We start from the raw sequence: 22,669 nt of genomic DNA, 5'->3' as shown, positions 1-22,669 counted from the left end.
CTGCTGTGTTGCGTAGCTCGTGCGTCATCTGTGTCCAAACACATCAGAAGGACAGGTGATTTGTGATAAGAGGCCTCGCACAGACAGAATTTTACAGCTCTGGGTCGCTCTCCTGGGCACCATCGTTATTTGTCGGTCACGCTTAAGTGGATCATTACAGAGCTTAATCACGGGGAAGGATATGTAAGCTGCACAGCATGTCATTTCGGGAGTGCCATGAGGTTATGAACGTGCGTGCAAAAAGGCAGGAAAATACGATAGTGGAATTCTTTTTCTCTTTGCAGTCGAAGCATTAACCGATTTGAAAAAAGGGGAAAAAAGAATCAGTTTCACTCACATGTGAAGGTTTGTCGAGTCTCCCCTTTATTTTATCAAAATGTACATACAGAAACTACAACAGGACTACATTAAAGAAGACATCAAAATGGGCAGCAATAACAGGGGTCAACAGCTGAACAAACACCCAACCCAGCCCCAGGCCCACCCCATTAACATCCCCAGTGCAGTGAGATAAAGACATGCCAATGATGTCTCACATTTAGGCACTTGATTTCCCTACCGAACCATCTTTGGTCATAGTTGCTGTTGCACGGTTTCAAACTGAGATTCAAACAGGTTTGAGGTGGATCCGAACTCGATTCACGTGGGTTCTGCTGCGAATCGGCCGAAGCCGATGTACGCTGAGAGGAGTCGCATGAGTTTTAAAGCAAATCGGTTTAGACAGAGCTGCATCTGCCAGGTTTAGAGATGACCCAAAGATGGTTTTAACCTGACCGCCTCCATAGAGTAAACCGCAGTATTAATTAAATTAACACTAGATGATACAATACTTCACGTGATTACAGAAAAGACTCCACAACAGAAAGGAATCAAGCAGCACATCTTAACACAGTTTACCTGAAAACAACGCAGTGTATTTTCACACGATATACTGTAATCAATACGCTGTACAGTCTATTCCAAAGGCAATGTTTTAGACTTTTTTGTAAGAACTAATCAGTCTTTTTACCACTGAGTATAATCTTGGAAAGTCTTGCAAAAATAGATCAATTTTTAATAAATTAAAAGCCTTGTTTTGATTGTTGGATGTGACCTTTTAAGCTACTCATGCATTGTCTAACTTTGTGTGTATACAGTAATATGCGTTACCTTGTATCTCTTTATGTATGTATGCATGTATGTGTGTCTATATGTATGAGAGTGATTTGATAAAAATACTGTACACACTAGTAGACTTATCCCTCTCTCCTTTTTTTGGAATACACCTCTTTCGGTAAAGGAATAACAAAGTTACATTAAACTGTTTAAGAAGCATAGTAGTCACACAGTATTTGGCAGTGAACAGTCCTAATTTATCCATGCACAATATCAACCACAGGCAAGGTCCACATTCTGAACAAACCCATTAAGAACAACACAGTAAGAACATGGAAAGAGTTTACAAGAATTTAAGACCCTGGAAGTGTGTGTGTGTGTGTGTGTGTGTGTGTGTGTGTGTGTGTGTGTGTGTGTGTGTGTGTGTGTGTGTGTGTGTGTGTGTGTGAGAGAGAGAGAGAATGTCCACAGCACATTTGGTTTCCCAGGGAGACCAAAGGCCTATGACTCATGTAGTGCATACAGCATTTTCTGGAATTTTTAACAATATCGGAAGAATTAGTATTTTCCACAAAGCCCAAATAATTACATATAATCATGTTAGAACCTTACAGAGTACTTGGGGAGTTTAGTGTAAAAACCCACTCAATCCCACCCCCATAGGTCTATTATAGACCAAACAGTTTATCCCTGGATTATATTTCCATTCTCAAGCTTTTTCTTTGGAGCATGCACCATCCCCTAGCTCAATTGTGTATTTTGTGTAATGACATGTGTATCCATGCATGTTTTACACAAGTCCAGTTTGCGGGTGCAGGTGTAAAGGGTAAGGTTGGTACAGCAGAGCTGATCCCCCTTGGGGTATGTAGTAGCTGCAGTAGCTGGGTTCTGCTAGATAGGGGGCAGTGTGCTCAGCAAGGTACGGGGCAGGCTGGTAGAAGCACGTCACATGGTCTGTGTTGGGTATTATGTTCTGCTCTCCCAGAACCTTCAGTGCCAGCACTGTGATCATATTCAGTGTTTGACGCCTTTCGTGTCCCATCAGACACACTGTGCTGTCATCTACCACACGACGCAACGTCATCAAGTACTGGTACTTGCTTCTCTCCTCGCCGATAAAATGGTTCTTCAAGTAGGACAGGATCTTTCGCTGTTGTTCCTGCACGTCAGGGAAATCAATAAAAAAGCGTGAGCACATGTAGCGCTCCAGTGTCTTTATCTGAGTCTCGCTGGCTGGTCGGTAGTCTCGCACCAACAGGTTGCTGTATTTCAACAAGCCACCACCTCGAATCTCTTCGGGGTTCCTGGTAGCAATCAGGCGGTAGCGCAGGTGGTCCATGGCTGCCTCAAAGTCACCATACATGCTCTCTGCCAGGACCTCGACAGCAGGGACTGAGTCAGATGCCTGAGGAGAGTCACACTGTTCAGAAGTGTCTGTGGTTACCTCAGGGGCCTCTTTGTTCTCAGGCACAGAGTTGGCTGCCTCAGTGGCTTCTGGAGAGGCAGATTCCCCGGGGCATTCAGACTGAGAGTGAGGCAGAACATGTGAGGTGGAACTTGGGATAGTGATTGGAAAAGAGACAGGCTCAGTAACCTGAGGCAAAGATGAGATATATTCATGTTCTTTTTTAACCTCCAACTGTAAGAGAGGAACTCCCGGCTGAGGGGAAGACTCTTTAATCTGTTCATCACTGTCCGTGTTTAGTATCAAAGGCTCCATGTCTGAAGATACCTGAGGTACAAGGTCCTCCGACTCCACCGGTGGAGTGAGGCAGAGGAGGGGAGGGCTCAGGCAGGGGGAAGGGGGTGTGAGACAGAGCGGTGTAGGGCTCAAGCTGAGCATTGGAGGGGTGAGGTAAGGAGGCGAGCTGAGGCAGGATGAGGTAGGGCTGAAGCTTAGGGTTGGAGAGCTAAAGCTAGTAGCAGGGCTGACAGTGCTTAGCATCGGAGACGAGAGGCAGTGAGATGGAGGGGTCAGGCATGGGGGAGGGCTGAGGATGGGGGGCGGGGGAGTTAGGCAAGGAGGGGACAGACTAACTACTGGAGGGGTGAGACAGGACACAGGAGGTGTAACACAGTGAACAGGAGAAGCTGGACTGAAGGCGGACCCTTGCGGGCTGTCACTTGGTTGATTCACAGCCATCTTTTTGGTCTCTTGTTCTGTTCTGGAACTAGAAGGATCTGACTGTGAAACTAACATGTCTGCTGAGTCAAGGGGCTCTACTTGTTTGGCAGTTTCTGTAGGGGAGGACTGACTGGGCTCACTGAAATCCACATGTGTAGTTGGTGTTTCAGTAGGGCTCTGAGTAGCCGTTTCACCTGGGTCTTCTGTGGCTAACTGAGAAACCGGTGGGTCTTGAGGTAAAGCAGACATGGAATTCAGAGTAGAGGTGGAGATTATATCAAGGGCTGGATCCGGAGCTGGGCTAAAGTTAAGATCTGAAGCTAGGTTACTGGAAGGACTAGGTTCAGAATTAGTCTTAAAAGGAATGGTGCTTGTTGGGGTAGCTGTAGAGTTTGAACTGGAAGCAGTTGGCTCTGTGTTAAAGGCTATCTCGGGGCTCGCGTGAGGGTTTGACTCCAGGCAGGGCACAGAAACGAGTAACTCGTTTTCGGGGAGTGAGCTGGGGTTAGGACTGGGGGTGACCTTTCTGCACATCCTCCGAGGGGGTTTGGGGGATGAGTGTTTGAGCACCACCATGTGAGATAGTCTCTCTGAGGCCTTACAAGGGGGAGCAGAGGAGGTCTTTTTGTCAGAAGAAAGGCTAGGTGGTGGAAGTAAAATATCCTGAGTATCTGGAGGGTTAGCGGCATCAAGTGTGTTAGGTGTTTTTTCTGAGATTTCTGTTTGTTGTGTGTTGTCAATCTCCAGCAAATCCTGTGCGTCAGGAAGCTGTGTGCTGCAAAGTGTGAGAGCGGAAGAGGAGGAGCAGGAACAATCAATACCCTGTGTGTTCTCTGTGATTTCACATATTTCTGTGTCAGTTTTCCTCTCTTCTTCTATTTCTTCCTCTGTTTCTGCATTTTGTTCATCTGCTAACTTGTGTGAGGATGTACTAGTGTGTAGAGCTGGCACATGTTGTGTTTTATCTTCCTCACTGCTGCTTTCATACTCTCCGAAAGACTTAGATACGTTTGTTTTATCAGATTGCTCTGTACTGCGAGGGCTTTCTCTAAGGTTCAGACACTCTCCCTGGGTTTCGTTTGAGGTTTTTGGCATCTCAGACTGTCCCATCTGCTCTGCTAGTTCTTTCTGTTCATCAGGGGGTTTTGTGTGGTTAGCAAGTTCTTTCTGGACAGAGAGTTCTCCGTGGTTTGAATGTGCTGGTGGTAAGTCGTCACAGGGCTTCGCTTGCTTTAACTGTTCTACCTTTGTTGAGCCTTCAGTCTTTTCCAAGAGCTCTGGCTCATGTTCAATCTGAGCTGGTGGTTCAGCTTCCTCAGGGGCTTGTTTCTTTTCTGACAAAGATGTCTGGCCTGTCTGGTTTAAGTTTTCTCCGTGCTCTGACACTTCCTTCAACCCTTCAGGTATTTTCTCTTTGCTGTCTTTCTCCAGTGCTGTGTGTTTTGTCTGGTTTGAATGTACAGTTTGTTGCGAGAATTCGGTCTGAGAATTGTTTTCCTGCACCTCATCTCTCTGTTTTATCTGGCTGTTTTGAGCACCTTCTTCACCGAAAATGTCTCTGTCTGTGGGCTTTTCTGTTTCTGGCGCAGCTGTTTGATTCAGCAGGGAAGGAGAGTATTTATTCTGATTCTCTGCGGGCTGGTCCTTAACTTCAACCTTATTCATTTTGCGCTGCGAGTCCTTCTGCATGTAAGACTCTAGAAGACGATCCAGAATGATCTGGAAGGAGTCTACGCTGAACTCAAATTGGCGCCTGAGCGCACTCACAAATTTGAGCTCCAGGTTTTTGCCACTGTTGTTTGAGAGGGAGATGAGGCTCCAGCGGTCATGTTCGTTGAAGACTTTTACCATTTTCTGGACATAGGCCTCTTTCATTGTGGCGTTGCTGATCCGTTCCCTGTTGACTGCAGCAGGCAGAAAGTCCAGCAAGCAGCCCAGCACTGACTCTTTGATCACCTGGGAGGGCAAAAAGTTAACAGCATGACAGCTACAACTAATCACAACGATCTACTGAAATAAAAATCATTGCTGTGGTTTAGGTTTTGGTATAATCTAGTTAAAACAAGCATGATCGATTCAGCTACAAATTAATTATGGTTAGGATTACAATATCATGTTTAACAGAACCCCAGTAAAAATCATTTGCAACCCCTACATGGCTTATTCAGTGCTGTCAGCGCAGGTAACTGGTGTCTAAACGCTACAGTAATCTCACCTGGAACTCCTCTTGAGTGGGCAACTCCACTCCAAAGATGATGTCCAAGTCCTTGTAGCTTGTTCCGTTGTCTCGGACAAGGACGTGGCTGGCCGTGGAGCCGTTCAGACGAACATCTCTAACTGTGATTCCCTGCTTCTGCAGCCTGGCCCGCACGGCAATGATGATGTCACGAGGACGCAGCTCCAGCGTGGGAAAATTCCCACGGCCGTGGATTGGAACCACCTCTGAAAGAACCTGATGGAGAACCTCCACCTGCTCAGCGTTCAGGCTGTGAAATCGCTGACTGGATTTCTTTTCAGACATGCTGCTGCCCTGAAGGGAGGGATGACAATGAGAGTTTATTACAGCTCCTCAATGAAATATGCTGTGTGTTTCTCTCTCTCTCTCTCTCTCTCTCTCTCTCTCTCTCACACACACACACACACACACTCAGTATCACTCATATGCACACTCTCTGCCAGTCTGCTGTCTGCAAGTCACAGCTTGGCTGACAGCTTTTCCACAATGCTAATGTAACTGCTGTGTTGACAAGCTGACACATGGAGCAAACCACGCAGATGTGCTTTGCATAAATACTCTTCAACTGTTCACCCAGGTCACAGCAAATTATGGGGAAGTGGTCGAGTTACAAAAAGAGTCTGAAATGCTTTACAGTATTTACTGCTCATGACTTACAACGTGTTAATTAGTCACTTTATTTACACTCCATCTATTAATTGCTGGCTCAGGATTTAATGTAATTCCTTTAACTCAAAATATAACATTTACTTAGCCTTTGTATAAGATAATAATAAAAGATAATAAAATGCAACCTTTGTTTATTATTTTCACCGGACAAGAAAGGGTTAAGTTGAATGAGTCATCACCAGCAGACTGCATTAATCACACCAACGTCACTAATTAAAGACACACATCTGTTTTTGTGGCCGTGTGTGCAGCACATGATGCGTGCATATTACAATCAATAACTCCATCCATTTGTGGGACTGCATGTTAAATGTATAAAAAAAAATTCCAACCCAAATTGAAACAAAGAGAAATTAAATAAGAGCTAATTATGCTGTTTGGCATTTAACATGTGGAGTCCTCCTGGCACTTACACACTCAGCCTCTGCATCCAGACTCCATTAATAAATCTCTAAAGAGTCAAAATATTTTCAATAAGCTGCACAATATCTTTATTTGCCTAACCAAGTCAGTCTGAAGAGTCTCTGTTAAGTGACTGAGTGTGCGATTGTGAGCGCCTGTCAAAGTGTTTCGGCGAGTGAGTGCTCGTGTTCGTGTTTGCAACTGTGGTTCATAGCAGCCCATTATGATCTATTGTTTGCTTTAATCAATAGTTGTCACTCAGTGCTACAGCTGAATGCAGCTGATTGCTATGATTTGTCAATACTAGCAGGCTAAACAGTGGGATAATAATGAGCAGTAATCGGATGCTTTCTGGTATCATTTAGTCAGACACCAGAGGGTTATAGTCTGTAACAACCACAAACAAAATCTATAATGGGGGCGTCTTAGAAAGCTTTGCATGCATTTCAACAAACACTAAATCAGCATAAGTGCAGATCGTACATAAAGCTACAGAAGTACAGAAGTTGCTGTTTTTTGAAGAACTGCTTACCAGGATGAAAAGAAGTTGAGTCTTAGAGCACAGAGCTCCTAAATAGCTTTTGTGGATGAGACATCGGCTCACGTGTCCCACTTTAACCGGGCAAACTTCACATCGCAAAATGATCATACATCCAGAGCTGATACAAACACCTCCAGATGTTTACACTTATCACACGCACAGCGACACAATATGTTGACGAGGCACTGCAGGAGCGTTTTTCCAACTGGCCCCTTGTATTTCCCCCACAACCCCCCTCCCCCTTTCTCACTCTCCTGCAAACTTGCAGCCTGAGTGACTCATCCAGGCGTATCGGCTCAGCTCACACATAATCTATAGCCACTGAAAACCCAACAAATCTGAGAAGCTCATACACACTGGGCTACATGTACAAACAAACAATAAGGCTCTGTAAACTCAGGTGAATGTCTTGTGTATAAAATCTGTCAAGTAGCACACAGGAGGGAGAGTTAGTCCTGTGGTTAGAATACTCTAAATATATGTCCTTTATATATACCTATATATAGACAGACAGACAGACACACACACACACACATACATACATGCATATATGTTATTTGCATGCAAGTCCTTGATTTTTACTTTTATCCCTTTGAAATATTATAAACATATGAATACTGAAGTGGAAGACAACTCAGTAGGCTACTTACTGAGCTTATAACACAATATTTACTGAGAAGAAAGCCTGTATTTTTAAATGCAGTGCTTGAGTTCACCAGTACATTGCTAAAATAAAGAAATAAATAAGAAATAAAAATACAGCTATTAATTTTTCCCATAAAAGTTAACACCTGTTGGGTGTTATAGTTCACCACTTGTACAGTTTCACAGTCCTGTGGCAAGTGGAGGCAATTAAGCGCAATGAAGTGCCTGCCAGGGTAAAGGGCAGCACTCGTGAGAATTAAAAACTTAAAAACGGGATTAAAAGAAAAAAAAAAACTTCACAGAGCTGAGTGTTCTTACCTGTTGCTGAGGCATCTGAGGGAGCGAGCGGCTCCTGACTTGTCAGCGGGATGAAACAGCGGGTATCCACCGAGCTACAGGTCGGGAGAGTTCGTGTTTTCTACTGGCTTTGTTTTTTCTTTTGAAGTCCCTGCCCGCTCCGTTTAGACTCGATGCTGACGCGGCTGGGTCCCTTATAAGGCATGCGTTGCCAGAATCTGCGCGCGAGTTCATTCGGGCGCTGTCCGGGAGGCGCGTGGTGCTGAAATGAAGAATGAAACGAGTCCTCGCGCTCTTGTTTCTCCTTCGGCAGCCTGGAGCGTAACGCAGTTTCCATAGCGACCTGCCGTCATTCAGTTATGACTGGGGAGTGCGCGTGCACGCGCGCGCGGATGAGTGCGCGTGCAGCAGTCTTCTCACAACAATGGTGGAGTTGTGGTGGTAAAGAGGGCGTTAACAAGTGTCAGGGATAATTCGAGTGTTCGTGCCAGGCCTGCATTAAGAAGAATAAAAGTTTACAGGACGAACTAATCACAGCCGTGCAACCTGTGCGTGTACCAACAAATCCTCACTTTATTATGTGGCCTTTCTGTGTGTTTGACGTGTCAGCGCTGAACTCAACTGCTACCACATCACCTCAGTATTACACCGTGGCTGAGGTTGAGGCCATAAATGTCGGGACATATGGTTTTGGGGGGACATTTTCTCAACCGCTTCTCATCACGAAAACATCATTATATCTAATGCTGTGTCCACACAAAGTGTCAGCAGATACAGTATGAGTCATCCATGCAGCTCCCTCCCCCTAACCCAGCCTTAACCCCCCCCTCGCCAAACCCGAGCCTTCTTTGGCTGGCCGATGCACGCACACACTGGAACACTTTCTCTATCTGGACAATTACAGCCAATAATCCTTCTCCCCCCTTCATACTGCAAATTCGTGCTCCATCCCTTAAAAACCTACTTGCACAAATCCCCGCGCGTGTTCCCTTGCCGTGTTAGCTCACACAGCCATTCTTTCCGCGGAACTCTATAAACAAGCAGTTCCAGATGTTACCTAGTTACGTGTTAATGCATCCGCAATAAAGTGGAAGGATATGCGTGAAAGCGTTAAGTCAAACACGGCTGGCTCTGTGGAAAAGGTAAATTTACTCCTTCTCTCTCTCGCTCTCTCTCTCTCTCTCACACACACACACACACACACACACACACACACACACACACACACACACACACACATAAATGACGTCACTAGACGTGTACCACAACCTACCGATACCGGGTAAACTATTTTTAGCCTGGATGGAACTTGTCTGCTTTGCTTTGGACACGCGCACCCAGTCCACTTTTCCAACGGTCGTGACGTAGAAGGCGCGAGCACGTCACGCAGAATCGTGATCAAGTGTGACGACGGTGAAAGGTGGCCAGAAGTATCAGCGATTGTATTCAAAGATAAAGATTAACTAAGATGGTTCACACATCTCTCTTCTGCCCCGATATAAAGGTTTTAGTCATAGATCGACATTGTTAATGCAGATAATTTATTAATTAGTGACAAAGCTTATTTTGTACGTGTAAATATGGGCCGAATAGTGGGCTATTAATAAAATATAGATGCAAATGTTGAGAAAAAAGGTCATAAATACCACCAAAAACAAGAAGGAACATTCGGGAATAGTCGTCGTGTCTAATAGACGCTCTTTGGCGCATGCGTGATAAGAGAATTCCTAATCTTTCACACTTAGTAGCATTTTTTGCGAGCGATGGAATTTATTTTTGTAACTGCCTAACCAACGGATTAATATTTCACGATTATAAGAGCATTTTGGGGGACAGAAAGACAAATAAAAAAATCTACCACTCTTTTTTAACCGAATTAAAACAAAAGCGGAAGTATCTGCAACCGATGCATCTTGCCTCGCTACACTGCCGTATGGTACAACCCTCAAAAATCAAGACAAGCATCTCCGGTTGAAAAAAAGCGAGTGTCTGGATGCTACTTTGTACATTACGAAACTCAGTAGTTGTCTCAGAAAAAGACTTTTATCATGTCGAATATGGAAAGTATCCTTTCATTTGTACTCTTACGTACATTTGCCTAGCAAAACCGTAGCTAGTCATAAGTTGGGCTTAAGCTAACTCTTTCATACATGGAAGTTCTGCTCTGTTGTGTCGTTATGAGCAAAAACCTGACCTTGTTTTCACGTTTTTCTTTTTATATTTGGCTAAATTTTCGCTAGCATCATGAGAACCACTGACTTGGGTTAAATAAGATAGATGTATTCAGACTCGTCCTCATAGCATTAAATTGTAATTTGGATTTATTACCAGTGCTCTGCTAACATGAAACAACCCCTTGACCAGCTGCTCAAGAACACTTGTTCAACCTGAAGTTTGCTGCCAAGGAGCTACAGCGTAACTCCAGGAAATGTGATAAAGAGGAAAAGTCAGAAAAAACTAAAGTGAAGCAGGTTGGTTTATTACACTTATTAGAGTCTTGAAAAGCTGGCCCACAGTATAACTGCACCGCGTGTTACACTGTGTGTGTATGCTGTGTTTCTCAGGCTATCCAGAAGGGTAATATGGAGGCAGCCAGGATCCATGCAGAGAACGCCATCCGGCAGAAGCACCAGTCCATCAACTTCTTGAGGATGAGTGCCCGGGTGGACGCTGTAGCCTCTAGGGTCCAGACAGCTGTCACTATGAACCAGGTCAGGACTGTGGGTCATGGGTTTGCAGGCCACTTCTCTTGCTTTTCCACTGTAATGTAAACGATGACCACCGAAAAACTCTTTTAATGGCATACATTAAGACAGAGAATGTTCCCTGGCTTGAGTTGGTTGTACTTTGCTTTTTACGTTCCATTCAAAGTCAAAATCAGTTTTGCTTCTCTTGGATTGCAGTGATTCTAAAGAATGATATAAGTAATTATAGTTGTGTACTGCAACTATTCCAGATATTTGTCACACATTCAGATGTGTAAATATAGTGTTTTTTTTTTTTTTCATTTTTAAAAGGTTATATATGTAAACCAGATTTCATCGTAGCCTTGCATGTGCTATGACATCAAAACCTCTTGTCCTACATTTACAAGGAGTGTGCTCGTTCACCACATCAAATGTTATGCATGTATTTTTTTCACTGTGCATGTTCTGAAAATGACATCTTATTTCAGAAGAGGTGAAAAGCGCAGCCACTTCAGAGTCAGGCAAAAGGGCTCGCAGACATGCAAACAAAAAGACACCAATAACATAATGTCATTAGAGGCGCTTTAGACCTTGTGCTATTAGCTCCTCGCTCTTGTGAGAGTGACGGCCTCTTTTAAATTGCTTTAATTCAGCATCACTACAGGAAAGGCACCTTTTCACAGAGTAAAGCGTAATAATGTCTGCAGAAATGGAAGGAGTGCGTGAGATGTTACAGCCGAGCAACACCTCTGAGCACCCTTGTGTGTTGCTATAATACCGCTGCCTCTCATTAAAGCTAATGCCATCGCATTTATTATAAACCCATTTACCGCAGCTTGTTTACCTAATGGTAGGTTTGTTTTTGACTAGATTAATCTTTAATCAGCATCATCCTAGAACTATTAGAGGTGCTTCTAGTGTGAGAGAGTCATGATAGAGTGTCTAGTTAAAAGGGTTAAAGTGACACCTAGTGGACACGTTGGAAAACAGCACCCAAGCTTCAGTGGTTTATTTCATGTTTTGTTTTCCCAGGTGTCAAAATCCATGTCTGGAGTGGTGAAGTCTATGGATGCTACACTGAAAAGCATGAACCTGGAGAAGGTTAGAGGCTGTTTGCAGCATATGGCACAAAAACTATTCAGGAAATTTCTATTCGTTAATTCGTTTTTTGGGCTCACTGTGTTTCTGCACAGATCTCTGCACTGATGGACAAGTTTGAAAAGCAGTTTGAAACTCTTGACGTGCAGACAGCTCAGATGGAGGATACCATGAGCAGCACCACCACTCTAACGACGCCTCAGGTAACACTTCCTGTTATCTCCCAAGAAGGAAACATTCCTGAGCCCTTGTTGCTGCTTATGCATGCAGGATCACTGCATACTTATTCAGTTGTTTCATTTCTAAAGGCCTTTTTTTTTTAAATTACTATTTGCTTGTTGGGTCCCTAGAATGAAGTGGATATGCTGTTGCACGAGATGGCTGATGAAGCCGGGTAAGATCTCTACGCTGTCTAAAAGCATTAGGAAAGAAATTGGCAACTGCAGTGTATAAAATGAACTGTACTAAAAGCTTTATTCAAATGACTTTCATTAAGATCGAGGATGCACCTCTTTCACTGTTTACAAGGCTGCTTTGAAACACAAAAGGCTCATTAATATTAATTAATTAGATTTTTATTTTTCAGTTTGGATCTTAATCTGGAGCTTCCTGCAGGCCAGACCTCTTCACTGGCTTCATCTGTGGCATCAGCAGAGCAGGTAAGATATCCCAGTAGAGCAGGGCGATATGAGCAAAAATATTTATCACAATATACATTTGAAAATTTGAGATAACGATATAACTGACGATATAATTGACACTAGACAAAATACTTTACAACTCCACAACTTTATTAGTGCAATGTATTTTCACTTAAACAAGCAGCTGTTTTTTATGTGCATTAAAGTTATATAAAAAATTTAACTGTGCAAATGCAAATTCCTTGCTGACAGTTTAACCAAAAGGCATTTCCAGTGGAAATTGGCCGACATATCCTCAGCATAACCATGTATAATATCCACAAAACTTAAAAAAAGAGGTTATACACACACAATACGATAATATTATGTTGAAGCACAGTACGTATCACTCTGCGAGGCTCCTGCCTACGATAGCCGTAATGCTCCGAAAATCCATCAAGTGGTGCGGGTTCGTAGGCAGGAGCTTCGCAGAGTGATACGTACTGTGCTTCAACATAATATTACCGTATTGTGTGTTTGACAGATTTTTGAGCGACGTGTACCAAATAAAATCGTTTAGAGGTCAGTAAACACAACCACAATTCATACATAAGACACACAGGATTATAAGGGGCACTGTAGATTTTCAGGTAGCATGCTCTACCAAAAATAGTGCTTTGTTGTGTATCTGATGGATGAAAGCTAAACCAGTTCCACACCACTGAAGTTGCAGCATTTTTACAAACCAATTCTGGTTCATTCGTTTCATTCAACGATCCGCTTTCGCCCTTCTCATTCTCCGTCGCCGTCATGCTTTTTCTGCATTGTGTGTATGAAAACAAAGGCACTGCGCATGCGCGTTTTACCCGTATTCTATCGCGATATTTCATTTCTTATCGTTGCCCAACATTATACCGGTATTACCGTGAACAGTATGATATGGCCCAGCCCTATATACCAGCTGTTAAACATCCATCCTTTAGAGCAGCGGTCCCCAATCCCCGGGCCTCGGACCGCTACCAGTCCGTGAGTCGTTTATGTGTGATATCTGACAGGGTTTTATTGAAGCGAGTCATCAGCACGACCCTCTGGTGGACAAAAAAAAAATCTGTGCCAAATCAAGCATGCTGATCCATCCGCTGTGCCGATCCCACGGGGCAAGTGAATGTACCTACTTCAAACCCATAAGTATGCAGGTCACTCTGTTATTGTTAAGCCGAATTTATGGTTCAGTGAGGGCAGCGCAGCCGGGGATAGCCCATCTACCTGCAGACCAGTGTGTGGGCTACTCTTGCTTGTGCTGTGGAGAACAGTGTAAGTGTGAAACTGAGTGTAAAGATCAATGAAAAGTGTCCACTGACCCGCTGTCTGTGCTTTTCATGCTGTATTTTTGAAGTCACTAAAGGTTTTTTTTGCGGTTCTCCAGTTCCCAGTAAACTCCACTGTTGCTCCTTTCTCTATTCCAGCCCACTTGTCAACCAGTCAGCATTTAGCGAACGCATATGACTTCCGCTTTCAGTGACATGCAGTTGGAATTTTGGAAAACTGCAGAGGAGCAAGCCTGTGTTGGGTGAAAACCGTGATACACTCGTTGTCTGAATGGTAGTGTGTACGCTGGAGGACACGTTTACGGGACCTTAAATTACGCTTTAGCCTGACTAAACCATCAGAAACAGACTTCATGAGGGTGTGCTGAGGGCCCGATGTCCTCTAGTGAGCTCTGTGCTCACCGCCCAGCATGTGGAGCCCGATTTGCATTTTCCATAGAACACCAGGATTGGCAGGTCCACCACTGGTGCTCTGTGCTTTTCACAGATGAGAGCAGGTTCACCGTGAGCACATGTGACAGACGTGAAAGGGTCATGAGAAGCTGTGGAGAATGTTATGCTGCCTGTGACATCGAACATTGATTCTGCAGGTTGATCATTTTCTTTTTCATCAAACGATGTGACATCCCTTCACTCCTAACGCATTACCTCGTCCAATCAGTGTAGATATCGATGTGATTTACTTTCCCAGTGAGATCTGATGTGTTTTCAAAGTGTTCCTTTAATTTATTTGAGTGATACACGTTCTTCACATGCCATTAAGGGTCAGTCAGTGGGATCTGTGGAACGTGTGAAGCCACAAAAAGGATCATCATTTTCTTTCCTGTTTAAGGAAACTTGTCTTTTATTGAGGTTTTCTTCGGTTTGTTTTGTCCTTTTTGTTAGTGTGATTACTTTGTTACTCATCTTTAACCTCCTAAGACCCGAACTCTTCCATTGCATGCATTTTTAATTTCTCTTTGATATTTGGGCATATTGGGGCCCGATGAATGTAAAAACAAAGAATTACCACATTTTTTTTTCTTACCTTTTCCTGTTTTTAAGAAAAATAAGAGCCACATGTGAAGATATTTGTTTAAAATTTTGATAGAACAGTAGCAGTAAAATGTCCTCGTAAGTGGATATCAGGCCCTTGTAGAGTAATTAAGTATTTTGGTCTAAATAACCTAAAATGTGATGTCCACATATGTGGACGCCAGGTCCTTGGAGGTTAAAGAATATTGCTGTCTGTCAGGCTTAACCCTGTATCCCTCACACAGTTACAGCAGTGAGCTGGTTGGATTTTACTTAATGGCTCACCCTCTGTTTCACTGTATTACATTTGGATGAAAATTGCTTGAAAACCAAGAGATTGGTTAGCGCCCCCCTGGGAACAAGTGCTAGGAAAAAATGTGTATTCCCAGATAGCAAAAGATAGCGAATGAAAATTTGAATTTCAATCATTTAGCAGGTTTCTGGAAGTTGCAAGGATTTTGGATCGCCAGGTGGTCACTGACTGGTTTCCGGGCATGCACGACTGGGAAGATAGCTAACAATATCTTAGTACCTGCAGCCCTCACTAGGATGACCTGCTGTCTGTTGTTTTGAAAATGTGTACATGATGCTGGCTGCAAACTAAATCTACCTACAAGTATAAATATTTAAAGGAGCCGGAACATAAAAGATTTACAGTTTTAATAACTCTGTTCTTTTCTTCAGCCCTAAGAACACACAAAATCAATATATCGAACTGGACTATGAATGATTGAAAACCAAAGCTCCTGTAATAAATGTTTCCTTTGACCTAGCTGTCTCCATCTGCTGATTTCTCTCTCGTCTTTCGTGCCGTCATCAGGATGAGCTCTCCCAGAGGCTGTCCAGGCTGCGAGACCAGGTGTCATAGTGACACGGCGAGGAAAACAACAAGAAGGAGCAAAAACACGGAAGGGCCAATAAAAACAAAAAGTGCAATGTGCCTGCAGGCTTCATGCCCTCCTTTATATTCTTTTTTTTTTCTTTTGAGAAAAGCCTGAAAGCAGAAAATGATGTTTTTATAAGAAAGCAGGCTTTCAGTCCTGCAAGTGCGTACAGCTATTACCTCAGTCTAAGCTGGTTATGTTGCATGTGTATATAATGCAAAGCAAAGTAATATATTTATTTATGTACTAATTTATTTCCTAACTGAATGGATATTGTAAGGGTGTACTTTTACTGCTACTGCTGACGGTGTTGACACTTTTGTTTTTTGCTTCCAGTGTCAGCTTTGCTGTCGTAATACAAAATTCTCCAGGTGAAATAGTTTCCTTGAGTATTTAATAGAATTTTCTTCATGTAGCAGTAACCACTCCAAAGGCTCACACCGCACTGCTATTCACAAACGCAAAGTCATTAAAAGTATTGCAAAATCTCATCCTTGTCACTTTTTTGTTGTTGTTGTTGTCCTTGTCATTTTGTGTTTTGGATGAAGTATGCAGCACACATTCCTCTCGGTCTCTCCATTTTTCTGCGTGCCCCTCCCTCTTTCTCTTCTTCAACAGGGAACAGATGAGAGGTCAAAGGTGTCACCTGTAGAGGAAGCAGCCTTCTGCCACTCGCATGCCAGTACCTCATTACACACACACACACACACACACAGTGTATCTCTGGGAGGGAGGCACATCCCAGCTGGGAGCCATTACAGGTGCCGTCCTAACACACACACACATATATCTTCATATGAACACGTTCGCAACCCTGTAGCGAGGGGAGCTCTCCGGAGTGACACTCGGTCACCTCTGACCTCTTTTGTGTCCCTCCTAATCATCATCAGCACAAACTTAACTACATCCACAATCATCATCATCAGTGCTCGCAGACTGACACGAGTCTCTTGTTTGCGCTTGCTTCCAGACACTTTGATGAGTTTGAGGTCTGCAGTACGTTTGAGCACGCACCCGCTCCTTTAAGTCCTCAGTTCTTCTTATTTTCCACTGACCTCTGTGATCCAACAGCTGTCAGTCATTTTTTTTCTCCACCGTTTTTTTGGGGGTCTAAAATTCAAATTCCGTGTTCCTTTTGTGGTAAGAACCACAAAATGTATTTGATACTTTTGTGTGTGTGTTTCAAATCTAATTTTAACCCTCAATGGCCGTCTCTTTTCTTTCAACATGATTAAAGCTGGGAGAGTCTTTCACCGCCTGCCCCTTCCACTGTGTGCATCTCAACATATGTGCAAGGGATGTTTTCACCAGATGTGCAGGAGACAACTCCTGTGTGAGCAACACCGCAGGGAGAAGCCTGTGTTTGTATGTGTGTGTGTCAGGTGTTGATACCTAGCAGCTCTCCCCTCCAGTCAACACCTCCCTGTCCAGGTTCCTACAGGAGTGCCACTTGCTGACAGGAAGGGATCTGGTGGGCTGTGGGTTGTGTCCCTGTGGCTGACCCTTCTGCTTGTGCACAGGGTGTGTGTCTGCATGTCTGTGTTGGTGGATGAAAAGCTGCTCAAAGCCACAAATGCTGGCTCAGCGAAAAAAACTAATTGCAACAGGGGGGATTGGTTAGACTTCCATATGATTCATGTGCAGGATATGAAACAGCGAGTTTAAAGAGTCATAAACTGGATTCAGCAGGAAGAGATGAATACCAAAAAGTCCCAAATTATTTTCTGGAGAATTAAATAGAAGGAAAAAACGAATTAATGGATCCCTAAAGAGTTGATAACTTCCTGATAGTTCCCTTGAAAGTGCTAAAAAATATGGTACTTATTATAAAAAAAACTTGTTGTACTTGGATAACACAGGTTTATATAAACAAAGATGTTTTAATAATCATTTAATTGTTCCAGGATAAGTTTCAGTACAAATTGTTTTAATAATGCAGTTTTGTTATTGTTCAAAAACCATACAGTGGTGACGAACGCAAAGAAACAAAAATGAACTAATACCTAATGAAATAATTAGCAATCATTTATCGTTTAATTTAAATTAAATTAAATTAATCTAGTTTCTTACAGGAAACTTAATGTTAAGCTGTTTTTAAGAAATCTCTGATTTGCAACATGAATGCAAAAAAATAATTTAATTGTTTGATCAGTTTTTATTATTTAAACCATTATAAAATCCTGATGTTGTACTTTTAGAGTGTACTGTGATTAAATCAAAATGCTGAGAAATGTAAATAAACGTAACATCTGCAGTTTTAAATATAACACATACTTTTTCAGTGAAGACCACATTTGCCCATCACGTGTGTCTTACGCTCATCTTTTTTGAGTGTGGATGGTAAGAAGACCGATATTTAAGGTGGCACAGTACATGGAAAAGTGCAGCGCGGCCTCCTTTTCCTCCTCTCCTCTGCTTGTCTTCCTTCCACCTCTCAGCTTCCCATTTTAAATATTCAATTACCACGCGTGAAGGGTCAGGTCAAACACAGGAAGCCGAGCTGATTGGTTCTACTCAGATATCGATGGTCGTGTGTGACCAATCGCTGCTGCTCAGGGCTTTGCCCAGCTGCTGCTCTGTGTGTGTGTGTGTGTGTGTGTGTGTCTAATCGTTCCAGACCACGGTTTCCCTGGGTTTCCACTCACCTCTTGACCACTGTATCCTGTCAGACGTGTAAACGCTGCTTTTAATCAGTTTTACCGTCTCACACACACACATACACCCAATGCAGCTGACCCTGTCCATCCCTGCTCTGTAAAGCACGCTTCATTAAGATTTAACTGATCTCCTGCTCACACACCCCTCTCACAACCTCTGTCAGGCACACACCTGATCCTACCAGCGCTGTTAACCCCCCCAACTTAACCCTCACCTCACCCCATCATCCACCCTGATATCTCTTACACTGAAACAGCTCTTCAGCTCAGACCTGCATCCTTGACTGTATGTGCTAAGCTTCCAAATCTGCGTTTGACGTTATAATTGATAAAAATCAAACAAATTGGAAGACCATGTGTTAAAAAATAATAACCATAATTCATCATACTTTTTTTCTTTTTCTGATTTGCTCTGTTAGCCAAACTGCAGAATTTAACACATTAAAGTAATAAACTCGACACTTTTGGGAAGAATATGTTAGAAATATGGATGCGATTTTCCTTAGTGGAGAATCTGGTGGACCAGAATCTGGTCCATTCATCTTCTTCCACTTATCCAAGGTTGTTTGAGCCTAGCAGAGCTGTCACAGAGCAAGAGAAGCTTGGTGGAACCTGGACAGCTCGCTGATCTGTCACAGGGCTAACACAGCGAGAGACAGAAAACCATTCAAACTCACATTTACACCTACAGCCAATTTAGAATCATCAGTTAGCCTGACTCCGTACATGTCTTTGGACTGTGGGAGGAAGTTGCAAAGAACCCCCACAGACACAGGGTTAGCATACAATGTCTGAGACGGGTGCACAGTATTCTGCGGGACCAACATCACCCTGCGCGCCACCTTTTCCACCTGCTGCCCTCAGGGAGAAGGTACAGGTCTATACAGGCCAGAACATCCAGACTGGCCAACAGCCTGTATCCACAGGCTGTGAGGCTCCTGAACTCTCTGACCCCCTCTCACGGACAATAACCATATCCAACTTCTTAATAGCACTGAACTTACTTGTCAGGTTCTCATGTTTACTTGTCATGTTCTCATGTTGTTGCTAAGGATTGTCTTATTGCACTGGAGTCACACTGGGTTAAATATTTACACTTGGGTTTTAAGGGGTATTTATTATTTTCTTCATTATTTTATTTACGGGTTGTACGGAAGCCCCAAATGCAATTTCATTGTTCTCTGACAATGACAATAAATAAATAAATACTAAATACTAAATACAAACTCCATGCAAAAAGGCCCCGGGCTGTGCGGTGACACTACTAACCACTACACCACTGCACCTCTATAGAAGTTAGGTCACCCCAACAATTTCATTTTGCACCACATACCCGCTAAACTCCTGTCAGTCACATCAAATTCACTTTATGTGCTTTATGTTGAGTCCTGATACTTGTGCACTATTTAATTTATCTGCTGTGCTACTATTGTTACTTTATAGCTTCTTAATGTATCGAGTGCTTACATCATGCTAGCCTAATCCCACCCCAGCTGAGTCCAGCTGTGCCAGAGGTGTCTTCATGTTAAAGAGTTTTTCCTTCCCGCTGTCACCACGTGATTACTTGCAGGGATCATCTGATTGTTTGCGTTTTCTCTGTAATGCCTTACCATATTAAAGCCTTAAAACTGAACTAAATGCTTTATTTTCCTGTAAAGGGTTGGGCACACTGAAATACAATCAAATATGAGAAATCTTTATTGCATTTGGCATCTAAAGCATCCTTTGCTAACACTTTACAAAAAGGACACTGAAAAAAACTCCATAATGTTATCCTAGATAGTGATTAATAAATTATCTAATAACTGTTGATTAGTCAGTGGTCAAGCCATAACTCCACCCCCAACCATCCTACGGAAAACTGCAGATTATACAGAATTTATCTGCTAGATTTTTAACTTTTAACTAGAACAAAGAAACAGGATGACATCACTGGCATTTTTACGCTGCCTCCCTGTTTGTTTTAGAACTGATTGTAAGAGCTTATAGTATCAAGGACCTTCATGGTCTTCCTCCCGCCTACACGTCTCACCTCTTACTACCATATGAACCAGTATGTATCCTGAGAGCCATGGGCAGAGTTTTTAGGGGCCTGGCTGAAAATGAAAAGAGAGCATTTGAAGTCAGGGCCTGGGGGCTCTGCAACAACCTGCCCAAGGAAACTGGGTCAGTGAAGTCAGTCGTTGCCTTCAAGTTGAGTCTTAAAACATGCTTTTTATTGATTATTATGAACTGCACGGGTCACTAAGTACATTTAATAATTATTAGGGAAGCACTGATGAATGACTCCCTGACTCTCGGGTTGCTCCTGATTTGTTCCTCACTCGTTATTTGTCGTCTCTTATGTATTAGTCACGTATCGCTTTGCTGGTAAGGTGATTCTGGCGTAGGCAGTGAGGATGAATCGGTTAATAAGGTGTTTGTCGATAGTTGTTGACAAGAAGGTTGTATTCTTGACAACGAGGGAAACAGGAAGAGAGATCTACCGAGGATTTCTGCTTCTGGAATAACGTTGTTATAGCAGTGGATGTGGCAGAGCTTTGTGTGTGTGTGTGTGTGTGTGTGTGTGTGTGTGTGTGTGTGTGTGTGTGTGTGTGTGTGTGTGTGTGTGTGTGTGTGTGTGGTGCATATGGTAAAATACTCTGCAGGTCTGCTGTTAGTCACACTTCCGCGTCTCAAATTGAATTAGCGTTGACAGCGCACAGCGCCGGCCGCGTGTATGTGTGTGTGTGCACCGGGGGCACTAGCTGTTGGCAAGCTGTCCACGTGTGTGTGTGTGTGTGTGAAACACAAGAGAAAGACGGCCTTTCCCCCCTGAAATCAATTATACAAGTATAGGTCTGTGGATGTGGGGGTGAGAGGGGCACATCCTGTAGAAGGCAGCCCAGACAGACAGCACCATCTGGGGCAGCAGGCGGGTCAACCCTTGGTTGAGACATGAAAGAAGCAGAGGCTTGGATAAGAGGAGAGGAGAGTACAGCCTGGTGCTAAATCACTTTTTTCTCTCCACCCCACACCCTCGCCTCATCCTCTCATCTGCCATCCGATACATCAGCCACGGAGCATCATTCTCACTCAATCACTCTCTGCCTCTATTCCTATTTCCCCCTCTCCCCCCTCTGTATCTGTCCCAGGAGTGATAACCTGTCATACACAGGAAGCAAAAAGAGGTAAGAACGATCTATCCCTCTGCCAGAGATAGGGGCAAAGAGAAAAAGAATATCTCACATCTCTTGTTCCAAAGGGGTTGATGGCTTGTATTAAATAAAACCAATGCCAGAGACTCTTTCTCTCTCACACACACACACCTGTAGAATCACACTTTAGCCTAACAGACAAGGGGAGGAATTAGCAAACACACACACTTTCTCCCAGGAGGAGTGGAGCTGCATATAATAAAGGGTAGAACGTGTTTTTTGGACAATCTTTGTGCAGAAAGTGCTTTAGCTAAATGGATGCACTGTCACATAGCTGCAAGTGTGTTAATTATGTTGAATCCCTTTTTTGGGGGGCTTCTTAAATTAGGAGATCCAAAGATAAAGCATGATACATGGACTGGGAGAAATGATCTTAAGTATAAATTTGGGAAATGAGGGAGAATGCAAGAACTGGTTGGGTGATTAACACTTTTTCTGAAGAATGGCATGAGTCTGAGGCCCAGATGGAACATGCAGAGGAAACCCCAAAACTCACACACACAAACATGGAGGCCAGCTGCCAGACCACATGTTAAAATAGTTTGTCCTCCACTCATCTAACCTCTGCTCCTGTAAGACAGAGGCTTGTCAGGGAGCACATGCCAAAGTGAAGCCCCCATGACCCCCGTCTACGCACACGTGTGGCCGTACTGAAAGGTATACACGTGCATATAAATAGAAATCTAACTCATTGAGACTTCTTGCGCTGCGTCAGAGAAGAGGTTTTGGACTATATCTGTAACTAGGAGGGAGATAACGATCACAGAGAGGAGGAGAGGAGCACTTTCACTGTAACTGTGCAGCGTACGCCCGGTCGATGGGGCGGTAGAGGAGTGCTTAATAACTGTTAAACTGCTCTTGCTTTTCACATTACTCACAGAGTGTAATTCAATTTCAGCCACAGCTGGTTTCACTTTTAACTTTACAGCTGAGCTCAGTCATGTCCCATAATCTGACCTGATAAATAACCAGCTTTTATTGAATTTGCAGAGAAAATAGGGTCCAGTATAAACCTTCACGAGAGACACGCAGAGGTGAACACGAGTTTGGCTGCAGGGCGTTTAAGCTGAATGAGCATATGTGTGTGTGTAAGTGGGTGTATGGCAACTATTATTAACTGGCATACACGTGTTAGTGGTGTGTGTGTTTCATGTTTTTTAATCTAATGAAGGCA

General features: G+C 43.4%; 2 protein-coding genes across 5 annotated transcripts; one reads left to right on the top strand and one right to left on the bottom strand.

The window, feature by feature from the left end:
* Positions 1-340: 340 nt before the first annotated feature.
* tent5d (terminal nucleotidyltransferase 5D) lies at positions 341-8,841 on the bottom strand. Its single transcript, XM_004563241.4, has 3 exons — positions 8,032-8,841; positions 5,436-5,750; positions 341-5,176 (listed from the first exon to the last, which is right to left on the bottom strand). The coding sequence occupies exons 1-3, from the start codon at positions 8,044-8,046 to the stop codon at positions 1,886-1,888; spliced, it is 3,621 nt and encodes a 1,206-aa protein (XP_004563298.3). The 5' UTR covers positions 8,047-8,841; the 3' UTR covers positions 341-1,885.
* A 93-nt stretch (positions 8,842-8,934) lies between these two features.
* On the top strand, positions 8,935-16,132 carry LOC101483318 (charged multivesicular body protein 1B1). 4 transcript variants are annotated; one of them, XM_076891179.1, is made up of 8 exons: positions 8,935-9,152; positions 10,375-10,481; positions 10,575-10,721; positions 11,730-11,798; positions 11,891-11,998; positions 12,146-12,189; positions 12,382-12,454; positions 15,531-16,132. In XM_076891179.1, the coding sequence occupies exons 3-8, from the start codon at positions 10,593-10,595 to the stop codon at positions 15,753-15,755; spliced, it is 648 nt and encodes a 215-aa protein (XP_076747294.1). In that variant the 5' UTR covers positions 8,935-9,152; positions 10,375-10,481; positions 10,575-10,592; the 3' UTR covers positions 15,756-16,132. The 4 variants fall into 4 exon arrangements, with proteins under 4 accessions (XP_076747294.1, XP_076747292.1, XP_076747290.1 ...); XM_076891177.1 differs by having other exon boundaries at positions 10,342-10,481; XM_076891175.1 differs by lacking the exon at positions 8,935-9,152 and adding an exon at positions 9,725-10,074 and having other exon boundaries at positions 10,384-10,481.
* Positions 16,133-22,669: the final 6,537 nt, after the last annotated feature.

This window comes from Maylandia zebra, linkage group LG2 (genome assembly GCF_041146795.1).
Source record: "Maylandia zebra isolate NMK-2024a linkage group LG2, Mzebra_GT3a, whole genome shotgun sequence".
In the NCBI taxonomy this organism is placed as follows: Eukaryota; Metazoa; Chordata; class Actinopteri; order Cichliformes; family Cichlidae; genus Maylandia; species Maylandia zebra.
Note: the sequence above shows the minus strand (reverse complement) of the source record. Positions and strands in the feature narration are given on the sequence as shown.